Source organism: Leptodactylus fuscus, chromosome 3 (genome assembly GCF_031893055.1).
Source record: "Leptodactylus fuscus isolate aLepFus1 chromosome 3, aLepFus1.hap2, whole genome shotgun sequence".
NCBI lineage: Eukaryota > Metazoa > Chordata > Amphibia > Anura > Leptodactylidae > Leptodactylus > Leptodactylus fuscus.
The window spans coordinates 20,786,666-20,803,798 of NC_134267.1; the positions used below are offsets into that span (position 1 = coordinate 20,786,666).

Sequence of the window (17,133 nt, forward strand, 5' to 3'; positions counted from 1 at the left end):
CGTCCTCAAGATTCAAGATCCTCTCCAGACCAAAAAGCAGTTATAAAGAGTATCCCCTGATCTGGAGGACCTGTCCTGTCCTGCACTACACAGATAACCCTTAGATAAGAATAGACACCATGTAATGCTTTATGTCCCCTGTGGTGGCGCTGCAGGAGAACTAATCACACTCACTGCTAAGTTTACCTACAAATGACAGCTGATCGATGAGGGTCTCTGCAAGGAGACACATTGTAAACAGTTCATTACCAAAAGACCCTTCTAACAAGTAGGGACTGTCCAAAGTGGAGAACCTCTAAAGCCCTGCAGATAAACAGGTTAGGGTCACCTGAATCAAACAGTGTTTCCTCCTTGTGAATCACTGCCTCCTTTGCAAAAATATCGCAGTTACTGTTAATATGAAAATTAGTTCTCTGTAACAATGACAGCACCAAAGAACTTGTTTTCATTTTAACATAAAAGCAATGGAGGAAGCGATTCACAGGGAATAAAGACTGTTTGATTCAGCTGACCTGAACCTATCTATCTGCAGGGCTGGGGTGATATGCTGGGTCTGGTGACAGTAACCTATCTATCTGCAGGACTGGGGTGATATGCTGGTTCTGGTGACAGTAACCTATCTATCTGCAGGGCTGGGGTGATATGCTGGGTCTGGTGACAGTAACCTATCTATCTGCAGGACTGGGGTGATATGCTGGGTCTGGTGACAGTAACCTATCTATCTGCAGGACTGGGGTGATATGCTGGGTCTGGTGACAGTAACCTATCTATCTGCAGGACTGGGGTGATATGCTGGTTCTGGTGACAGTAACCTATCTATCTGCAGGGCTGGGGTGATATGCTGGTTCTGGTGACAGTAACCTATCTATCTGCAGGGCTGGGGTGATATGCTGGGTCTGGTGACAGTAACCTATCTATCTGCAGGACTGGGGTGATATGCTGGGTCTGGTGACAGTAACCTATCTATCTGCAGGACTGGGGTGATATGCTGGTTCTGGTGACAGTAACCTATCTATCTGCAGGGCTGGGGTGATATGCTGGTTCTGGTGACAGTAACCTATCTATCTGCAGGGCTGGGGTGATATGCTGGTTCTGGTGACAGTAACCTATCTATCTGCAGGGCTGGGGTGATATGCTGGGTCTGGTGACACTAACCTATCTATCTGCAGGACTGGGGTGATATGCTGGGTCTGGTGACACTAACCTATCTATCTGCAGACCTGGGGTGATATGCTGGATCTGGTGACACTAACCTATCTATCTGCAGGGCTGGGGTGATATGCTGGGTCTGGTGACACTAACCTATCTATCTGCAGGGCTGGGGTGATATGCTGGGTCTGGTGACAGTAACCTATCTATCTGCAGGGCTGGGGTGATATGCTGGGTCTGGTGACACTAACCTATCTATCTGCAGGGCTGGGGTGATATGTTGGCTCTGGTGACACTAACCTATCTATCTGTAGGGCTGGGGTGATATGCTGGGGTCTGGTGACAGTAACCTATCTATCTGCAGGACTGGGGTGATATGCTGATTCTAGTGACAATTCCTTTAATCACTGGGAAAAGTGCTACTAGATTGCTTTGCCCAGTCATAGGGAGAACTGTGCAACTGTACAGTAGCTGCAGGGTCCTCTCTATCCCTTCCTTGCAGTTACCTCCATAGGTCTCAATGAACATCCCCAGACTATTGTTTCTATCGCCCATGTGACATATCTAAAAATACTGTTAACTAACTCAGGCAAAATGGCTGCCTCCATAAAGCAGTAATATAAACAGTCAGAAAGTAAGCTGTGATGTGACTAGAATTCCTTGTTATACAGTCCTGTGTATTTCTAGAGGTAATAAGAGTTATATTTGTGTTTTATAACCGGCGCACTAATTACTCATTAGCAGAGATTACTCTCATGGTATTAAGGATATAACCACTAATGTCCCCCGGAGAACATCTCATTTTCTGCATTATTGGTGGAAAAAGCTGCAATTCCTGAGTGAGGTAAAACCATAATTATAAAATCATTTTATGTGTTACATTAAAAGCCTCATTAATAGCAAATATGTCCCAAAATGGCCGTGCAGGTGTAAAGAGTGCGTAGGACGGATGCAAAATGTTCTCACAAAAGCTCTCTGTAAGCAGTAATCCTCAGATGCTTAGTTACCAAAAAAAAAAGTAAAAAAATTACATAAAGAAGAAAAATAATTAAAGTCTGCCGAGCGCTATAAATTTTTTTAATCTATTTGAGCACATACAAGTGGATGAAGCCTTGGAATGTGAGGCGTAACTACCGTGGTAGCAGCTGCCACAGGGCCCAGGACATTAGCAAACCTCCCAACCAACCCGATTTCCGCGGGACATTCACGATTTCGGTGACGTGTCCCGCAGTCCCGGTTGGAGGGAGGTATGTCCCGATTTCAACTCAGATCTGCGTCCAGAGGACGCAGATCTGAGTTGAACACATACGCGGCTAAAGCAAGGAGCTGTCACAGCTCAGCTCCTTGCTTCGCCGCTGCACACCGGCTGCTGGCTGTGTAGATGCGATGTGATGACGTCACATCGCGCCTACAACTGTGTGCGAGAGAGAGAGGCGCGGAGAGAGCGGCGCGGGAGCGAGGAGAAGGTAACTGTAATGTGTACACTGAGGTGGAACATGTAACTGGGGGCAGATGAAGGAGAGGATGGCATGACACTGGGGGCAGAGATGGAGGGGACATGAATCTGGGGGCAGAGATGGAGGGACATGAATATGGGGGCAGAGATGGAGGGGACATGAATCTGGGGGCAGAGATGGAGGGGACATGAATCTGGGGGCAGAGATGGAGGGGACATGAATCTGGGGGCAGAGATGGAGGGGACATGAATCTGGGGGCAGAGATGGAGAGAACATGAATCTGGGGGCAGAGATGGGGGGACATGAATCTGGGGGCAGAGATGGAGAGGACATGAATCTGGGGGCAGAGATGGGGGGGACATGAATCTGGGGGCAGAGATGGGGGGGACATGAATCTGGGGGCAGAGATAGAGGGGACATGAATCTGAGGGCAGAGATGGAGGGATATTAATCTGGGGGCAGAGATGGGGGGACATGAATCTGGGGGCAGAGATGTGGAGACATGAATCTGGGGGAAGAGATGGAGGGGACATGAATCTGGGGCAGAGATGGAGGGGACATGAATCTGGGGGCAGAGATGGAGGGGACATGAATCTGGGGGCAGAGATGGAGGGGACATGAATCTGGGGGCAGAGATGGAAGGGGGACATGAATCTGGGGGCAGAGATGGAGGGGACATGAATCTGGGGGCAGAGATGGGGGACATGAAACTGTGGGCAGAAATGGGGGGGACATGAATCTGGGGACAGAGATGGAGGGGACATGTAACTGGGGGCAGAGATGGAGGGGGGACATGAAACTGGGGGCAGATGAAGGGTGTATATGAAACTGGGGGAAAGATAGAGGGGGTCATATAATTGAAAAATTAATGAGAATGGGCGGAGTCAACACAAAAGTGGGCGGGGCTAAATTTGCAGCAGCGCGCTATGTGCACATTTTGTCCCTCTTTCAGTTCTTCAAAAGTTGGCAGGTATGCATTAGGGGCCCGGCGACAGCTGCTACGTTACCTATAACCTTCGGATTGTTACAATGACGGCGTTACCAAATTTATTTTGTCTTTGTTATATTTTATCAACTTTACAAAAATCCAATCATTCAAAAAAAAAAAAAAATACAAAAATTTCTTTGAGCCCCCATATTCACTTGTAACTTTTTTATATTTCTGCGTACAGTGTTATAGAAGGCGTCTTTTTTGGTGGGGCAAGGTGTGGTTTTTATTGATAACATTTTGGGAATTTTCTGATGTTTTGATTGCATTTTGTAAAAAATTTTTGGGGTAGGTGAAACAGTGAAAATTGGCCCAGACATTTTGATTTTTTTTTTCACCGTAGGGAAAGATCCTACATCGATTGGATCATGGCGGGTCTGACTCCTGACAACCCAATGACCACTTAGAAGCAAGTAAAGATGGAGGATTCCTTCCAGATATATGGTTATGGGGATAATGTCACTCCTCGAGGAGAGACCACCATCTCAGGCGTGTGGAGTCTTACAAAAAGCCATTTCAGCTCAACTGGGGGATTATGGGAAAAATATGCAAATCAGTCTCCCAAGATGAAAATAAGGAAACAGTGCCTCTGTTTGCTGCCCTCTAGGGGTTGCTCCCTTGAACATGAATTGATCTGGTCTAGGGAACGAAGGGGTAGACATGCTTCCTGGGACACACACACTATGGGTGTTCTTTTGGTGCTAGTTTATTTTTTACATTTAGCGCCCCTTTAAGAACCTGAAAGGGACATGCAGAACAGAATGAGAAATATTCTTCTTATAATTACATAATCTTTTCTTCCTAAATTTCAGAACCAAATGTTACCTTAATGGGTGCGCAGTAGCGTGAGCCCTTCACTGTGGAGAGGATAACCTGGCATTCCTCCAGCTGAGCCATTAAATCCTCCGCCGTGGCTATAATCAGGATTTCGGAAAGTTCAGACTTGTGCACAGTTAACCTGAAGTCCGTCTTACTCCACAGACTGACGACTTTATTCAGCATTGCCTCCAGAGTTGCCTCATTGGTCGCCGTCGTAGAGATGTCAATGATTTTATCTTTGTGCTGAAATATCTGAGAGGTAAAATAAAGAGTTAATAGTGGTCATGCCTCTAACATAAGCCGGAGTGTTCAGATACCATACAGTAGGTGGTTAGATTTGGTCTCCAGCTCTTTCCATAAGATCTTCTTGGGCTGAACCAATTGATGACAGGGGGCGTGGCCGAGACTCCCTTTAAACACTGGATACACTGTAGTCATGGATCACAGCTCGGTCCTTATGGGGCGGAGTTAAAAAGCAGTCAAGGAGCAAACTCTGAGGAAAATGAATAGCAGGGAAGTGACATCTACAGGTACTGGCCTACATATTAATGTTACGCTTGTGACTGAACAGTCACTTTAAGGACCTCTCTTTTAACTCCCTGTCCTCCTAGGAAAAAAATCTTCCTGGTTCATAGGTCAAAGTCAAGATGTTTACAGCCTCTGCTGACCTTCACACAGCTTTTTGCATATCTTACGGGTCTGATTCGGACCTGCTACTATCAATGCACGGATACCAGAAACCTTATACCACCCATGAGGTCAAAGTCATACTCTTCCATCTTCTGGTCACCACTTACTATTATAGGCTTCACCTGAATCTTCCTTATGGGAGTGCTAGAGTGTCATTCTTGGCACGACAACACTGCCCCCCTATCACAGTCAGGCTCTGCCAGGTCTTACACTGATACCAAGCTCCTCCTCCCAACTAGGTGTCGGGAAAACTCTGTTTTCTGACAACCAGGAGTTCTATAAGTGTTCAGCAGTCAGCCAAACACAACACCAATCAAAGTAAAAGATAAAACACACACAATAAGGGTAGTAAAAGTTACTCCGCCCCTTTACAAGCCCCACCCCAGAGGAGCATATTAAACATTAGGATAGTGAAAATAAGGATCTACTTACTGCAGGTTATGAATTTCTGTTCCAACAAAATATGTATCCTCAACTCTGATGATTTATGAACTTTTTCCCCCAAGAATAATGTCCCTAGCAGAAGTTATTGCAATAAAATAAAAGTAAGCTTGTGGGGATAACGGACACTAATTCGGAGACTCTGGCCCGAGGCTACACGAGGCTTGAGATGTGAAATGTAATAATCTATTTTTCATTCTGGGCTTATTTTCCACAAAAGTCTCCAAATACAGAAAGACGAGCAAAACTGGAATAATTATTGGCCTGGTAATAACCGGCACAAAAAAATCAGGATATCTCTGTATTATAAATGAAGAATAATCTCAGCGGCCTCAGTCTGTACCATGAGCAAGAAATGAGTAATTAGCTAAGGAGATCTGTGACGAATGCTAAAAGCAGCCATGTCATGAGCAATCCTGCACGTCTTGTATGAGGAATAGTAATGAATTCCCAAATTGTCAGCCTCAGAATTTGAAGAACCTGCTCGTGTTTATGAGTATTCTGCAACGACTACGATGGAAATGGTGCATATAATGGGTGTGGCCTAAACGTGTGCAGCAAATTTTGGGCTTGTTATCCATGAATCACAATTATACTCTGGGGTCTGTTCAGACCCCAACACATAGTAAGTTGAAGAGTCAGGGGAGGTGTGGAAACATAACAAACACTTGTACTCACCTTCCCTCCTACTCTTCTGGGCTCCCTTGGGGTCCTCTTTGGTGGTTTTCTACATTCATACGGCCAACTGGGTGACATCACAGGAACCTGGGGCCTGTGATTGGGTGTAGGGTGCAACCACGCCATAACATTTGTGTTAAAATATCAAGATTAGAGATGAGCGAGTACTGTTCGATTGAGTAGGTGTTCGATCGAATACTACGGTATTCGAAATACTCGTACTCGATCGAACTCTACTAGCTGTTTGAAGTTTAATGTTCGATGCAGAACCAGCGTTGATTGGCAGAATGCTATACAGTCGGTCAATCAACGCTGGTTCTTCTCTTACCTTTCCAAAGTCTTCTCCGCGCTGCGTTCCCTCGTCTTCTTCCAGGTGGAATTCACTCTGCCTAGGTATCCAGCCTAGGCAGAGCCGACTGCGCATGCGAGGGCATGCACGCACATACACGCACATGCGCAGTCGGCTCTGCCTAGGCCGGATGTCTAGGCAGAGTGAATTCCACCCGGAAGAGGACGCAGGGACCCTGCGCCGGGAGAAGACTTCAAGCAGAATCCAGCCCGACCGTCACTCGTGGACTTGGTAAGTATGATTTTATCGAATGTTGCCTACCCCTGAAACGAGCATTTCCCCCCATAGACTATAATGGGGTTTGAAATCCGTTCGAACAGTCGAACAGTGTGCGGCTGTTCGAATCGAATTTCGAACCTCGGACACTTTAGTGTTCGCTCATCTCTAATCAAGATGTTGGCACACCCCATATGACAACTGAGTCCCAATCACAAGTCATGGCCATCCCTCGGGCATGAGAAAGCTGGCAATAGGAGGACCTCGAGGGAGTGCTGGACACCACAAAGTAGCCCAGAAGAAGTTAGGAAAGGTCAGTATAAGAGTTTATTATGTTTCTGCACCTTCCACTTATTATACTTTTTACAAAAATCGTGCAGTTCACCCATCTCTAGTCATGAGATGAACAGCTATTCAAGACAATGATGTAGTTGGTCTTGGGGATCTGGCATCTTCACGAATTGCAAAGCTAGCTGGTATATTCCATTGAGGGTAATGCAATGCTTCGTTTTACCATTGGTGGTGCAGAGAAGAGACCTTACTGCCAGGTTCTCCGACTTAAAGGGTTGCTTGTCTTAGTAAAAAAACAAACTTTCAAACACCTTATTAGGAAATTCTAATCAAGTTGCTACAGATACATCTTTTTTGGTATCCAAACATCCACAACACTTACCCTAAGTTCCAGAAGGTTTCCCAAGGTGAAATTCTTGTCTTTGGTTATCATCCGGCCAATAGTGAAGTGTATGGTGTCCCAATGCCTGGCCTGAAGAGAGGGATTCCGTAAAGCTACCACAATGGGTAAACTTTGTTTAAAACTTGTGATGGATTGTTTTAAACCCGTCACAACGTCATTTGGTGGCAATCCTAAAAAAAATTACAAAAATTGAAAAATTTTGAGGATGGGCAGTCAGAATAATCTTATTTCTTATGATCTATAATATAATGTTACCTTTCTCGAGCATAAACAGGGTATGGTTGAACCTATTGACATCTCGCTGAATGAAATCCACATTGAGGTTCTCGAATGACGTCTGTCTCCACTCTGTGGACAATCTCGCCCATTCCTCTTTGGCCTCCCAAAGAAGTTTCCTCAAACTCAAGTCACATTCAATTTCAGAGAGCTCGGCGTTGAGCGTCTCGGTGGTGATGGCGTTTGCGGCACTCTTCTGTAACATTAGGACATCCACCAACCTGGCCTTCATGTGAGTCATCGAGCTACCAAACCGCTCCTGATAGCTGGAGTAACATCGAGCCTTGTTGGCGATGACCTCAAATTCATCTAAAAGGTTGGCGATGACTTCACTGGCTTCCAGTGGAAATGTGTCGGCTTCTAGGAGTATTGGGTTCTTCACCTAGTAATATGTAAATAGTCACAGTTTCATCCGAATCATGGCGACTTTCATCTAGTACAATAGTGTAGAAACCTCAAACAATGTGACAAACATGACCCAAAGTGGAGCTGCCCTTTGATTTTAATTTACGAGGAAATTTGGACACACAAATTGAAGAATTCTACATTTGCCTTATACTCCATTTATTTAACTTTTTAGCTTTTTTTGCAGCTTTTTAGAGTGTTTTTGCTGCATCTGCTTTTCTCAGTTCATGGAAGGTTCAGCTTCTTGTCTGCTTATTCTAACTCCATGGCTACTGCATTTATGTAACTTTACAGTTTACGTAGCTTTTTACACTCCCTTTCCTAAAGCTACATGATACAATTCCAGCTGCCTACAGCCACCACTAGAGGGAGCTCAATGAAGACATTTATTATTGAGTTCCGTGGCAGCTATAGAACACCATATGCAGTGAGCTCCCTCTAGTGGTAGTTGCTGCTAGAGGATAAACATGACTTCAACCATTATAAGGATATCTAAAACCAAATGTTGGATCTGAAACCAGTGGCTTTCGAGTTGTTATAAAACTGCAACTCCCATCATGCTGTGACATGTAGTCATGGTTGGCCACCATTTTAGACAGACCACTCACTACAGGCCCCACTTCCCAATGTAAGCCTGATAACTTTGGCGGTAACTTTTTGCAGTCTGCTCGGGATATATTTGTTAGACTTGATTATCCTACTTAGGCTCCGCAGCTATAATCTGCTTAAGGAGAAAGCTTCAGATTTGTGAAAAAGAACTCACATGCAAAACTAGCGCCACGCTGAGAAGCAGAAGACACAGAAACGCGGGAGTAAGAGGAAAAACCTACTTTGATCTTGAACTCCATTAAGTGAAAGTGCAGGTTTGAGATGTACTTGTCCAAATCCCCGCTGAATCGAACAATGTCTTCATCCTTTTTAGCTTCACAGAACAGAACCGCTGATTTCAGCTGCTGGAAGCTGGGAATAAGACTTTGATAGAGCGCGGTTTCTTCTGAAGGAATATTTATGCTGTAGTCTTTGGCGACAGAGTACAGCTGGATGACTGTGCTGTATTGTCGCTCCAGGGATGGCAGCTCTGAAGATACTTGTCCGAGAAATGTCAGGTGCTCCACAAACTCCTCCACGTGGGTCAGCTCCCCATTCAGTCTTTGTAGAGATTTGTGTATGACCTGAAAGAGAATAAGGATATCAAACTGGGTGATATTTAACCTCTTAAAGGGGTTTTCCAGCAGTTGCCCAGGGTAAGGTTTGATGGAGCCTGTGCAGTCCGTTTATTGCTATCCCCTTCCCATATAGTGGCCCAATAGTGCACAAGTAACCATCCTATATAGTGCACAAATAATACTAGAGTGCACAAGTAACCATACTATATAGTGCACAAATAATATGATACAGTGCACAAGTAACCACACTATATAGTGTCCAAATAATACTAGAGTGCACAAGTAACCACACTATATAGTGCACCAATAATATAATGTTACAGGTCTTAAAAAAACACTATAGGGTGCAAAAATACATATCAGATGTGCATGCTCCAGTACTCAGGCCATCAGGACCAGTTCTCCTTTCCGTAATGACATTACATGCACCTCGAGTAACTTCCCAGGTTGCACACTTCTAATGCCACCCAACAATGGTCCGTCCTTAGGATACGGTATCAATAATTGGTTGCTGGGGTCAAAACCCCTACATACATGGTCTCTGCTTCATGGTTTACCTACACATGGCTCTGAAAACATGGCTGATCACTGCAGCTTAATACCAGGCACGCCTATAACATAACAAAAAGGCCCTTGATTTATTGCACTGATAGGAGGGGGTCCTAGAAGTTGGGGCCCCCACCAAACAAATATTCATGGCCTTTCCAAAGGATAATAATAATACTTTAATAATCCATGTGGAGAAATTTCAGATTCCACCAGCTTTAGTGTCATTCATAAGTGAATGCATTGCCAGTATTAACCAAAACAATACTCAAAGAACTCCTACCCAAAAGGGGCGGGGGGAGCTTGAAGATTTTCTAGGGGACCTAGTGACAGACTTGTGTTAGGACATTATCATCTGGACAGACTCGAAAGGTACCCGTCTCTTTTGGTGTTTGTGCTGTTGTAGAGCGGGATCACAGCGGGAATGAAGGACTTTTTTAGCCTTTCTTTCCTACCCTTGGCAGAATCTATTGCTGAACGAGATCTTCTGATCGGAGGGGACCTTGTATAGAGGGTGCAGCGGTTTTCCAGTGGTGGCTAGTATCTTCTTGAGGGTTGTCTTATCTGTTGAGGTGACGGAGAGCGCCCATTTGATTAATTTACCTATTGTTTCGGAGTCACTCTTCCTAACATTTCCCCCACAAACAACGGCCCCTTAGAATAGGCCCCTGGTCATCGTAGGTTGGTAGAATAGCTCAAGCTGGTCATCCTTAATCCCAAACGATCGAAGTCATCTTAGGAAGTATAGCCTAGGGTTCCCTTCTTTTTTTAAACTCGTTTTATTGAAAAAGATGTAACAATGAAACAATACACTCAGGAGTACACATAATCAAAACATACAAAATAAAATACAATGAAAAGGAAAAAAGTCTAAACAAACAAAGATCCACCACACCGCCATCCCGACCCAGGCTAAACCCACCCCGCCTACAAAAGACGGAACAGAGAGTAAAGCAGTCCAGACAAGGGGGAGTACAGCATCATCCGGTGGGTAACCATCTTACTATGTGAAGGCGCCTAGTGCTGAGCGCATCGAGGAGGCAGAGTGTTGGGTATTAGGAGAATCACACCATGCTCCCCACACCTTGGTGAATTTTTGGGGGCAGCCCCTACCTTTATATATAATCTGGTTAAATGGAAGAATAGAATTGACCAGCCTCCGCCATTGAGATACTGATGGGGGGCGCGGGGCCATCCACCGCAGGGCGATGGCCTTCCTGGCATAGAACAGACATTCCCGAAGAAAAATCCGGGTGTGATGCTGCCACAACTCCTCATCCAATACACCAAATAAACAAACTTCAGGGGAAAACGGGACAGGGCGATCGAGGACGTCTATCAGGAGATCAACCACCCCTCTCCAGAAGGTCTGCACAACTGAACAGGTCCACATCATGTGCCAGAAGTCCGCTCGAGGATGCGGACACCGAAGGCAGTTCGGGCCCGGCAATCGACCCATCTTGTAAAGACGGGCAGGGGTCAAGTAGCACTGATGCAAAATGAAAATTTGGATCAGCTTATTGTTAGCTGAGGGCGAAACATACAGGGGAGATTCCAAAATGTCCTGAAACGTCTCATCTATTAGCTCAGGAATATTGGTGCGCCAGCGGGACAGGGCCGGGGCCTCGATCAGGGACACTTTCGCGTGAATCAGATGCTCGTAAAGGACCGAAATCAGACCTCCTGGGCCCTGAGAGCGTAGCACACCAATCAGTGGATACACAGAAATAGCACTAGGCTGGGTAGGGAATATAGAGGAAAGGGCATGGCGTATTTGGAGGAATCGGAAGAATTGATGGCGGGGAATCTCATGGGATACCTGCAGAGAATCAAATGTGACGAAGACTCCCTGCACATATAAATCCGACAGAAAGGACACCCCATAACGAGACCAGGATTGAGCATCGGGCAACTTGTAAAGGTCGGGTAAGCTAGGATTATCCCACAGGGGGGTCTCCGCAGGTGCGTCAGAATAGGACGATACTGCCCGGGCCTGTTTCCAGACCCGCGCCGCCAAAGCATGTAAGGGTAAGAGCTTGCCTCTGAACAGCTGAGGGTGGTCCAACACCGGCCATAGGATACGCAATTCCAGGTGATGAGCCAAATGCGCCTCAGGGCCTCGTAGAGGCTCCGGGGAAAGCCAAGATTTGAGAAATCGAAGTTGGCTAGCTAAATAGTAGAGGAACAGGTCGGGAAGAGATGCACCACCAAGCTGTTTCGGTCTCTGGAGAGCAGACAATTTCAATTTGGATCTGGAATGGCCCCACACAAAGGATATCATTAGGGAGTCTAGCTGCTTAAAGAATCGGAGAGGCACAAGTACAGCTGAGTGGCTCAACACGTATAAGCACTTGGGCAAGACAATCATTTTAATTAAATTGATCCGACCCGCCACCGACAGAGGCAGCGCAGCCCATGTGTGAAACTTAATTCTAAAATGGGGAAGGAGTGGGAATACATTCAGATCTAGGAACCGGTTATGGTCTCTAGAGAGCACTATGCCAAGGTATTTGCAAGAGGAGACTACTGGCAGCCCACACATCACTCCCCCCTCCACTGCCGCTGAGGCACGACCAATACGCATATAAGAAGATTTGGCCCAGTTAGTGCGCAAACCTGAGTAAGTGCCAAATATCTCTATTAGCTCCATGGCACGGGGCAATGATATAGAGGGTTGATTCAAAAAAAGGAGGAGGTCGTCGGCATAAAGCGCGACTCTTTCCTCTCGGGGACCAATAATTATTCCCTGATAAACAGGATCCCTCCGAAGAAGTATGGCCAGGGGCTCTATAGCTAAGGCAAACAGCAGCGGCGAAAGTGGACAGCCCTGTCGCGTGCCTCTACCCAATGAAAAATACGAGGACAGCGAACCATTAATGGATAGCGCTGCTCTGGGAGAGTGATACAAAAGGGATACCCAAGTAATGAAGCCATCACCAAATCCAAATCTACGCAAGGAACCCAAGAGGAAGGGCCATTCGACCGAGTCAAAGGCTTTGGTTGCGTCTAAGGAAGCAATCGCCCAATCCTCAGGAGAGACCGAACCAATCTGGGTCACCACCTGGACGCGCCGGAGATTATCAGATGTGGATTTTCCCGGCATAAATCCAGTTTGGTCCGGATGGATCAAATCAAGGACTACCGTATTAAGCCTATTGGCCAGCATTTTGGCCAAAAGCTTGTAATCAATATTCAACAGGCTAATAGGTCTATATGAGCCGCAATCCAGCGGGTCCTTGTCTGGTTTAAGCAGCAATATAATGGTAGCATCATAAAAGGATGCCGGGAGACTGCGGCCATCAAAGGCGGACTTAAAACATTCCAACAGCACGGGGAGAAGCATATCCCGATACTGGGAATACACCTCTACAGGAATGCCATCTGGGCCCGGAGATTTCCCCGTTGCCATGCCGGACAGCGCCTCCGTCAACTCCTCCAACGTGAAGGGGGAGTCCAAAAAAGCACGCTGTTCAGCAGATAAGGTGGGAAAGGGGATGGAGTCCAGGTAAACAGACAGCTCTTGATCACTAGCCCCAAGTTTGGAGCAATATAACTCACCATAATACTGGTGAAATCTATCACGGATGCCCTGGCTATTAGAAATAATGTCACCCGTGGCTGAACGCACACGGAGAATGGCAGGGGAGGCCGTATTCTGATGCACCAAATGGGCTAGCAAACTACTCGATTGATTACCCAGTTCAAAGAATCTCTGTTTATTAAAGAACATGGATCTACGTGCTTTGTCATGCAATACATGTAAATACTGTCTACCAGCATTTAGCCACTGGGATCTAGTCTCATCAGTTGGATTGGCAACATAGGCCGCCTCTAAGGAGGTACACTGAGTAGCTAAGCTAGTCTCCAGCTGTGAGGATTCCCTCTTAATGAAAGAAATAGAGGATTTAATACAGCCTCTGAGGTATGCCTTGGTGGTCTCCCAGAGAAGGGGTGGAGGGGCAGCCGGGGAGTTAACCTCCAGGAAAACTTGCAACTGATCGGGTATCCTATCGTTTGGCAAAAACAATTTGAGCCAGAAGGGGTGTATGCGGCTGCTCTGGTGTGTCCTAACAGTGTCCCCATGATTTAACGTAACTAGTAAAGGAGAGTGGTCTGAAACTGCCCTGGGTAAATAAGATGCCGACTGCAGGATAGAACACGTTTTAACATTCCCAAAGGCATAATCAATGCGGGACAGGGCATGTCTATGGGCTGAATGACAGGAGAAGACTCTAGAGTCGGGAGACAGCATCCTCCACAGGTCCCGCCATCCCAACTCCTGGACCAACCTGGCCATGGGAGTGGGACGGGAGGAGGGCGGAGGATCTGAGCCAGTATAAAACCGGTCCAGGGCACCATTCATCACTTTATTAAAGTCACCCAAACAAAGAACCACTGCCCCAGGAAATCTGGACACAAACTGGGCCGCTGTTTGAAGCACAGAAAGATCCGATGCAGGGGGCAAATACACACCCAGTATTACATACAAGGTCGAGTCAATCCATGCTTGAACATACACATATCGCCCCTCAGGATCCCTCTCCACCACACCCGGCTCCCACCTCAGGCTACGGTGCACCAAAACAGACACCCCCCTGGAGAAGGAAGTATGCATGGAGTGAGCCGCCCATTGAACCCATGGTTTCCGCAGCCAACCAGAGTTTTCCGACACCAGGTGGGTCTCCTGGAAACACAAAATATGGGGGTTAATCTGTCGGATTTGGGAAAAGATAGTGGAGCGTTTACGCGGGTTACCCATACCCCTCACATTCCAGGAGAGGATATTAAGGGACGCCATGACAATCTATTACCCAATAAGTACAGGATGGGGACATCAGGACACGAGGACAAGACAGCGTGTGGCAGATCAAAAAGTACATAAGAACATAAACAGAACACAACAGCGCACCCACAGGGGGTGCAACAGATCGAGCAAACAATCTTAGAATACTGGACATACCAGCATTGCGGCTACAAACAACGGGGGAGAAAGTGCACCCAATACCGATGTAGTTCTAGGCACTCTCTCAAGAAAATCAGCGCAGTAAAGCTAGACACAAACATGTAGCAGAGCCGAAAATACAGAGCCATAACAATTGGAGCATCCTAGGCACCTGGACCAAGCAAATCAGCAAAATGGTGAAACGTCCTCCCGTGCAGTGGAATCAAAAGGATACATAACAGATATGTCAAAGAGTTCGATGCAAAATAAGTCCAAAACACAAGGCCATACATACGATCCAGAAGGACCTCTCACCACCAGGACGCAGGGTCAACGTCGCGGAGATCCAGGAAGGAGGGATAACCAGTCCTCAGCATCCTTAGGTGAAGTAAAAAAAAAGGAGCGTTCACCGTGAACAACACGAAGCCGGGCCGGGTATACCATGGAATATTGGATAGCTTTCTCACGCAATCGTCTCTTGACGGCCACAAAGGATGCCCGGGTCTTCTGAAGAGCAGCCGAGAAATCAGGGAAGATCGCCACCGTGGCTCCATTGAACTTAATTTCCCCGGCCTGGCGTGCAGCTCGCAAAGTAGCATCACGATCCGTACTGTTGATCAGTCGGGCCAGCAGAGGGCGTGGAGGTGCTCCGGGCGGAGGAGGTTTGGCGGGGACCCTATGGGCCCTCTCAACCGCAAAGATCGATGAAAACTGAGCGTCCGGAAAAGTATCACGCAGCCACTTTTCAACAAAGGAACGAGGGTCAGCGCCCTCTGCCCGCTCCGGAAGACCCAGGATACGAAGGTTGTTGCGACGCAGTCTGTTCTCCAAATCGTCCGCTCTTTGCGTCCAGAGGTTTGCCGCCCGCTCCAACTCCTGTATTTTGGCAGGGAGGGGCTGTAAAGAGTCCTCAGCCTGGGAAATGCGATCTTCCACCTCGCCCACTCTGCCCCGTAGAGTTTGAAAATCTTGGCGAAGCAGACCGAGGTCAATCTTAACCTCCTCAATTTTGCCAGTCAGGGAGGAAGTGCCGGCTTGGATCGCTTCCAGCAACTGGGCAGTCACTTGTTTCAGGGTGGGTTCAGTATCCTCCATGGAAGAGCCAGAAGGAGAGGCAGCAGGTGAGACAGGGGCAGGGGGGGTGGCAGATCTAGCAAACCTCTGTAGACGGTCATTGGTAGAGGTGGACTGCGGGCGACTCATCTGGGAGAGTCTACTGCCGCCTTTTTTGCGTGCTGCGGAGGTAGGTATGGTGGCGGTTATACAGTACCAGCTCGCAAGGGCAAGTCACCGCGGGAAGTATAGGCAAACCCAGGCAGTCAATATAAAAAGAAGCGATAGTCCATTATAGGCTACCCAGTGGTCAGGAGGAACACCAGAAATAAAGAAGTAGCAGGATGGCTAGGCGAGCAGGAGATGGATGGGACACCAAGGTACCGCAGGTAGGGGCACAGGCGGGCAGCAGGCAGATCAAGCAGTCAATTAGCAGACCCCAACAGACTGACCGGAGGAGCTAGCTGAGGGTCATAAGGCAAGCAGGCTGGGAGACACCAGTGGAAGGGCAGCGGTACAAGTGCAGGCAGGGGGGCAGTGCAGAAGCTGGTTCCCAACACAGGCCGCACTCACCAGCCGACGTCAGGAGGCAGGATCCGACGGGTGAACCGAAGGCAGCCAGGGTCTCAGGGAGAGCAGGAGCCTGTTGTGCCTGTATGCCGGCAGGCTGGAAGACGTGCCGCCGTAGGACCCGGACCGCGGCTGGAGGAATACGCTGCTCCGCCGCACCGGAAGTGGTGAAGATGGCCGACAGCCTCGTGGAGAGGTAGCAGGCCGCAAACCCCACAGACGCGTTGCCGGGAAGGAGCGCTGCCACGGAGGCCCCCGGACGGAAGGTCCAGCACAGGAGGGAAGGAGCAGAAGTCAGGAGGTCCAGGGCACCAGGAATGCAGGATGGGAGCAGGATAATTAGGCCGGCTCGGGACGGAGCTCTATCTACTCGCGGCCGTCTAGCTCCATGCGCAAGCCACGCCCCCCCAGGGTTCCCTTCTTAAAGGTTATGTCAGCTATTAGTTTCCTGTCCAATCTATTGTCCAAGTGAACGTCTAGGTACATACGTAACAGTATCTACGGCCTGCGCGCCAATGATAACTGGACTCGGGTATGGACCTAGTGAGGTCGATAGTAAGTTCTTTCGTTTTGCCAATGTTTAGGATGAGGACATTTTTCCCACACCAGGTTGTGAAGCCATTTACACTTCCTTATACTCTTTGTCGCCTCCTTTTGACCACTGGTGAACAATATCTGGATTTTAACACTGACT

The 17,133-nt window shown here is 47.5% G+C and overlaps 1 protein-coding gene across 1 annotated transcript in view; it reads right to left on the reverse strand.

Moving 5' to 3' along the window:
• Positions 1 to 17,133, reverse strand: part of DNAH14 (dynein axonemal heavy chain 14) — a 121,132-nt gene that overhangs the window by 79,678 nt on the left and 24,321 nt on the right. Inside the window, exons 17-20 of the mRNA XM_075267083.1 lie at positions 8,993 to 9,334; positions 7,737 to 8,139; positions 7,461 to 7,651; positions 4,420 to 4,665 (exon numbers count right to left, since the gene is read on the reverse strand). Of these exons, the coding sequence (XP_075123184.1) occupies positions 4,420 to 4,665; positions 7,461 to 7,651; positions 7,737 to 8,139; positions 8,993 to 9,334 (1,182 nt within the window). The remainder of the gene's footprint in view (positions 1 to 4,419; positions 4,666 to 7,460; positions 7,652 to 7,736; positions 8,140 to 8,992; positions 9,335 to 17,133) is intronic.